Genomic DNA, 6,569 nt, shown 5'->3' on the forward strand with positions numbered 1-6,569 from the left:
GTGTATAATTTAATCCTTTTTTTTTTTTGTTTTTTTTGAGACAGGGTCTCCCTGTAGCCCCCCGTTCTCCTGAAACTCACTATGTAGACCAGGCTGGCCTTGAACTCACAGAGATCCCCCTGCCTCTGCCTCCCAAGTGCTGGGATTAAAGGCATGTGCCACCACGCCCAGCAAGTCCAAGCCTTTCAAAGAGAGGCCTGCTTTTAGCAGCCAACTATGGCAGTGAGCCTTGGGTGCCATGCCTGGGCGAGGCAAGGGCTAGTTGGACCAAAACAGACACCTGATCCAAAGAGCCAATCAGATCCTCTCCTTGAAACTGGAGTTGGGCACTGAATGACCCTAGCTGCTGGGAGAGGGACCAGGGTCAAGTAGCCTCAGGCAAGGAAGGATAAGGCTGTTGTAAGAGACCACAGAGACCCCCGAAGATGGAGTGACTACTCTTTGCCCTTTGGGGTCTAGCCCTCATCCTGTATGGCCACGAAGTCCTTCTTTTCCTGGAAGACAAGCACCCACTGCATCTTCGCAACAGTCTCTTTATCTAAAATCTGTTGGCAGCTGTAACCCCCAGGGATGACCCCCTGTCTCTATACACAGAGAAGCGAGCTCCAAAGATGAGGCCTCAGCTGCCTACACTCACCTGTACTGGGCCATGTCTAGCTTGTTGCCTAGCAGCAGGGCAGGGTAGTCACGCTGCGTCTCCTTGGCGTGCAGGGCCAGCAGCTCCAGGTAGCTGCTGCTGCCCTCGAAACTCTGGCGACTGTCGATGCTGTATACGACCAGGAAGGCATGGGCCCAGTTCAGGTAGCGCTCACAGTTCCTAGGGATGTCCTGGGGTAAAGGAGAGGAGCTCCACTCAGGGGTAGAGGGACTTGGGGGAACAGGCTCTCACCTAGGTTGCCCTTCCCACCTTCTGAATCTTTGTATATTGTTCCCCCACAGATCCCTTTTCAAAGGGGTACTTCAGTGTCAATTTGGCTTCTTGCGAAAAGAGACATTGTCTCAAGAACCTCCCTCCCACCACCCAGTCAGAGACTTGGAGACCTTGGCCCCCTTGGGCACTGAGTCAAAGACTCCAGCATGGCCCTCCAAGGATCTGTTGTCCCTGGGCACTGCTGGTTTTGGATCAGGTTCATGTTGCCCCTTTGACCTCTAAGAACTGACTCTAGCGATGGCATGGGGTAGAGAGGAGATATACTGGGGAGATTTGGACTGATGGGCTCTCACCAGGAGCATTTGCATAAAAAGGTGTGTACCTCTGTATAGGTAAAAAATCCATAGCACAGGATTTCTGAGCTGATGCCAGCAATCCCTCTTCTGTTTGGCAAATCAGTGATTCATGCCCAGAAAGGTTAGCACTTCATCCAGGGTCACAGATCAAATTAGAGCTTAAAAAGGATCCCAATTTCCCTGAGGCCAGGACTTGGAAGACTGCACTGATTCTCCACTCTCTCTGGGGGATGGGGAGCAATGTTACCGGATCTGCAGTATCCATGACTCTCAGGTGGACAGGCTGGTGGTCCACAGTCTCCTCAGAACTGTAGGTATCCTCTGCAACATAAATGGTCAGCTGGGTCACAGGCATGGTAGGCCAGTCAATGATGGACTAGGTCTATGTTCCAGCTTCCCTCTGTGCTGGACCCCAGTATCACCTTGAGTGGCCCCTTAGAGTTGTTCTAGAGTCACTGTCCCCTTCATCTGCTGGGCTTGGAGCACCAGAGGTTACACCATACCGTGTCCCAGGAGATAGGCCGTTTTCTAGAGCCAGCAGGGTGGAGTGTGTGACCCATGGGCTCAGCAGCAGAGGCTTGGAACTTCCTCCCAGAACTCCAAGTTTTTCCTCCCTCTGTCCCTCCCATCACAGTACCAGCCCCACAAGGAATCTCTAAAGATGACTCTCCTACCCAGTGGGAGAGGAGACAAAGGAAAAGAGAATCTTAGGACATGGTAGGACATGGTAGAGGGAGGGCCCATCAGACCTCGCTTAGAAGTTCCAAGGTTTTACAAATAATCCTCGTTAATTGGACAAGGCAGTAAGGAATCAGGGCCAACTTCATGGGGCTGGGGAGAAAGCCCAGTAGGTAGGAGCACTTGCTGTACAAGCATAAAGACCTCAGTTCCAGTCTCCAGCATCCACATAAAATGCCAAGTATGGCCACATGCACACCTGTAACCCCAGTATTGTGGGAGGCTGAGACAGGAAAATTGCTAGGGCTTGCTGGCTATCAGACTAACTCTGGGTTTAGTGAGAGACCCTGTTTCAAAGGAATGAAGTAGAGAGTGACAGAGCAAGCTGCCTGACGTCCTCTTCTGGCCTCTGTGAGAGTATAGATATGCACACTTACATAAACACACCTGCGCATATGCCAATATGCTCACAGCAGACACACACAGAAAGCCAACTTCGGCTACATTTTAGCTGCATGATTTAGTCACATCACTTCAGCTCCCAGGGACTGCTTCCTGTTTTTAAAACGGGAAGACTGAGATAACATGGGCTAACAGTTTTCAAACTTTCACTCTCCTGGGCCTGTCCCAGTGTTAGTGCATTCAGTAGCCCCACCTCCCAGGGTTGTGGAAGGACTTGATAGGCCTCTGGGCTTGGGGACAGGCCCACAATAAATATCTAGAAAGGATGGTGGGGACTGTGAAAGAACTCCAAGCTTAATAGGACACGTTCAAATTCTCAGGTGATTCCCCCTTTTAATTAATTAATTAATTAATTAATGCAGGTGTGTTATTGTGTATGATTGTGTACATGTTTATATGTATGCATACATGCATGTGGGGCCAGAGATCGACATCTGTGGTCTTCCCCAGTCTTTTGCCACTTTATTTTTATTTTTTAGATTTATTTTTTTCAAATTATGTGTATGTGTCTGTGCCACATGCCTATGTCACATGTGTGCTGGTGCCTGCAGAGACCAGAAGAGGGTGTCAAGTCTCCTGGAGCTGGAGTTACAGGGAGCTGTGAGCTGCCTGATGTGAGTGCTGGGAACTTGGGTTCTCTGGGAGAGTGGCGAGTGCTCTTAACCACTGAGCCATCTCTCCAGTCAGCCTCCACTTTATTTTTTTGAGACAGACTATCATTATGCTGCCCTGGCTGGCCTGGAACTCACTATGTAGACCAGATTGTATTCAAACTCACAGAGATTTGCCTGTCTCCTGAGTGCTGGGATTAAAGGCAAATGCCACCACACCAAGCCTCTACTTTTTTTTTTTTTTTTTTTTGAGACAGGGGCTCCCTATAGCTCCAGCTGGTCTGGAATTTGCTATGCAGATGAAGCTGGCCTCAAACTCACAGAAATCCGCCTGCCTCTGCCTCCCGAGTGCTGGGATTAAAGGCGTATGCCACCACACCCCGAACATTTTTTTAAGACAGTGTCTTTCATTGAACCTGAAGCTCATCAATTCAGAAATGCTGACTGGTCATTGAGTTCTGGAGATCCTCCTGTCTCTACCTCCTCATTTCTGGGATCACAGATGTGTGCTACCACACCTGAATCTTTACACAAACTCAGGTCCTCATGCTTATATGGTAGGCACTTTACCGACTGAGCTATTACCACCCCCATTCTACTTCACCTTGCTGCCACACTTATTTTAAAGAGAAATAATTTAAGACTCAATAGAAATTACAACAGAGTTCATACATACTCTTCACCCCACTTCCCCCAATGTTAACACCTTACATAACCATAGTACAATTGCCAAACCAGGAAAATGATGTTGGTTGGTACTATGAACTAAATTACCAACCTTATTTGGATTTAACAAATTAGTGTTTTGTCTGTTTTTTCCCCAGTTCTTATGACCTTAAACTTAAGCCTGCATGTGGTCAGGAATGCAGAAAACATCACTGCCATATTGGTAGTTGGTCTCTTTATTCGCTGCAACCTTCCCTTGGGCTGCTGGCACATGTGTGAGGATACTAGGTCCCCACCTTTCCTTGGGGGACCCCTCTAGGCAGAACTGCGGTGCTCTCTGCTTTCCTGACAGCAGTCACTTTGAGAACAGCACCCCGAGCCCTGGATGAATGTAGTCACACACTTCTCTCTGAGGGCTGCTGGCAGTCAAACAGGCCTGGACACATGCCAGGTCCACTAACATCCAGCATGAATCACAGACAGCTCCTCGTCCCCAGCTTGGGGACTTAGATAAATAGCTTCTCTTATCCAAAGAGAAAAAAAATAATCTAATGGAAAATATGCCCCAAATGTTTAACTATATTTGGCCCAGGGAGAGCTATCCTTGGGTGCCTACATTGTATTCATACTTTTTAGTTTCCTGCCAAAGTTGTACGAGGCACCCCTTTAAGGCACTGCCTCCAAACAGGCAGAGTCCTGCCCAGCCTAGTGACAAGTGTTTACCCAAACTTAGTCTCCTGGTGTCCCTTCCATCCAAGCACCTTCTAAAGCTGATGCTGGCCCAACTGTAGAAAGATGAAAAGACTGTTTGGGGAGGCTGAGGCTGGAGGATTTTAAGTTCAAGGCCTGTCTGGGCTACAGAATGAGTTCAAGGCAAGCCTGAGCAATTTAGTGAGACTCTGCTTCAAAATTGAAAAGAACAAAACCAACAAGAAAGTTTGGAAATAGAACTCAATAGTAGAATGCTTGGTTAGTATGCATGAGACCCTGGGTTCACTGGATCCCCAGGACTAGAAAAAAATGAACTTGAACTTGGGCTTTCCTGGCTGCCTCCCCACTGTGACCCCCTTGCTCCCTGACTCCTGACACAGCTGCTGGTCCTCCAGCTATGTCTGACTGGAATCGTCCTGTTCAGTAGGGACCGGAACATGAATGTGCAAGTTGGATGAAGCCTCAAGTCATCTTGTCTGGCCTCCCCTTTACAGCCTAGGTGACTGGCCTCAGGGGCCTGAGTGGCAGCTGCTCGCCCAGGCACAGGGGTATGTAGCCTTCTCTGATTCTGAGGACTATGATGTCCTTAAACACATGTGCTTGGTAAGAACCATCCTACCCATAGCACTTTTCTCTTGGTAGTAGTAATTTTTTTTAAACATTCTTTTTTTTTGTCTTTTTTTTGAAGCAGAGTCTCCCTGTAGCCCCAGCTGTCCTGGAACTCACTATGTAGACCAGGCTGACCTTGAACTCACAGAGATCCTCCTGCCTCTGCCTCCCAAGTGCTGGGACTACAGGCATGCGCCACCATGCCCGGCTTAAACATTCTTTCTTAATTATTTATTTTAATTTTATGTGTACAAGTGTTTTGCTTGCAAGTATGTAAGTGCACCTGTGTTGTGCAATATCCACAGAGACCAGAAGAGGGCGTCCGGTTTCCTAGAACTGGAATTACAAGCTGCTGTTAGCTGCTATGTGAATGCTGGGAACTGAACCTGGGTCCTCTGCAAGAGCAGCCAATGCTCTTAACTGCTGAGCCATCTCCCTTCTTTTTGGGACAGGGTCTCCCAGTAGCTCCAGCTGTCTGGGAATTCACTATGTATACCAGGCTGGCCTTGATCTCACAAAGATCCTCCTGCCTCTACTTCCCAAGTGATGAGACTAAAGGCATACATCACCATGCCCTGTGATAGTAATTTTATAAAAGGCGACAAGGAAGGTCAGAGAATGCATCAGATGCTGCTATAGACACATGCTCCAGTTGTGTCCTACTGGAACAGGAGGAAGGCAAATGGGAACCTGGTGTTTTTCCCTGAAGAAGCCAGGCAAGAACATTCCCTCAAGCCCCTTGCTTGCCTAGGTTGAGTCCTTCCACACAGTCTCCAGCTCTTACCAGCTCCACAATCACAGCCTGCAACAAGGCACAACTCCAACACAGGCAGCTCAGTCTATCATATGGAGAAACAGGCTCAGAAAGCCCAGTGCCACATACCTCTGCCTCCGGGTCCTCTATAGCATAAGCTGTAGATCACAGGAAGCAGGTGGAGCAGTGTTTCACCTTCATTTGAACTTGAGAGGCTCTGTGATGTTAGATGAACCACTGAGCCCCCTGAGTCAGCTTCCCCACTTATAAAATGGGGGTGATAATAGTTCTTTGAAGCAGAATCCTAAAATGAAAATCCAACCCCACAAGGCTGAGCATCTAAACTGTGGCTTGTGTCACAACCAGGCTGGACACTCCACCTCACAAGGCTCCCAACATGTGCTTGGGCTCTTGAGGAGACCCTGGAAAAGGCTATAAAGCTCTTTTAACAACATCTGCCTGAGGCTCACCCTCCTCCCCTTGGATGTCCAGACTTCTTTCAACAGGAGGAGAGGCACAGGTACCACAGTCTGTCCTACCAGGGTGTCTGAGCTGGGAGCAGCCAGTGGTGTCTCCAGCTCACAGGCTCTTAGCAGAGTAAGATTTCAAAAGCTGGACTGGAGAAATAGCTCAGCAGTTAAAAGCACTGACTGCGCCAGGTGTGGTGGCACACGCCTTTAATCCCAGCCCTTGGGAGGCAGAGGCAGGCAGATCTCTGTGAGTTCTAGGCCAGCCTGGTCTATATCAGCTGGGACTACAGAGAGACCTTATCTCAAAAAGACCAAAAAAAAAAAAAAAAAAAAAAAAAAAAAAAAAAAAAAAAAAAAAAAAAAAAAAAAGAGAAAACCTGC

The 6,569-nt window shown here is 48.3% G+C and overlaps 1 protein-coding gene across 1 annotated transcript in view; it reads right to left on the reverse strand.

The window, feature by feature from the left end:
- The window catches only part of Rasl12 (RAS like family 12), a 16,207-nt gene that overhangs the window by 4,517 nt on the left and 5,121 nt on the right, over positions 1 to 6,569 (reverse strand). Inside the window, exons 3-4 of the mRNA XM_008836307.3 lie at positions 1,475 to 1,548; positions 638 to 828 (exon numbers count right to left, since the gene is read on the reverse strand). Coding sequence (XP_008834529.1) covers positions 638 to 828; positions 1,475 to 1,548 — 265 coding nt within the window. The remainder of the gene's footprint in view (positions 1 to 637; positions 829 to 1,474; positions 1,549 to 6,569) is intronic.

Source organism: Nannospalax galili, unplaced genomic scaffold (assembly GCF_000622305.1).
Source record: "Nannospalax galili isolate Female #2095 unplaced genomic scaffold, S.galili_v1.0 scaffold54, whole genome shotgun sequence".
NCBI classification, from domain to species: Eukaryota; Metazoa; Chordata; class Mammalia; order Rodentia; family Spalacidae; genus Nannospalax; species Nannospalax galili.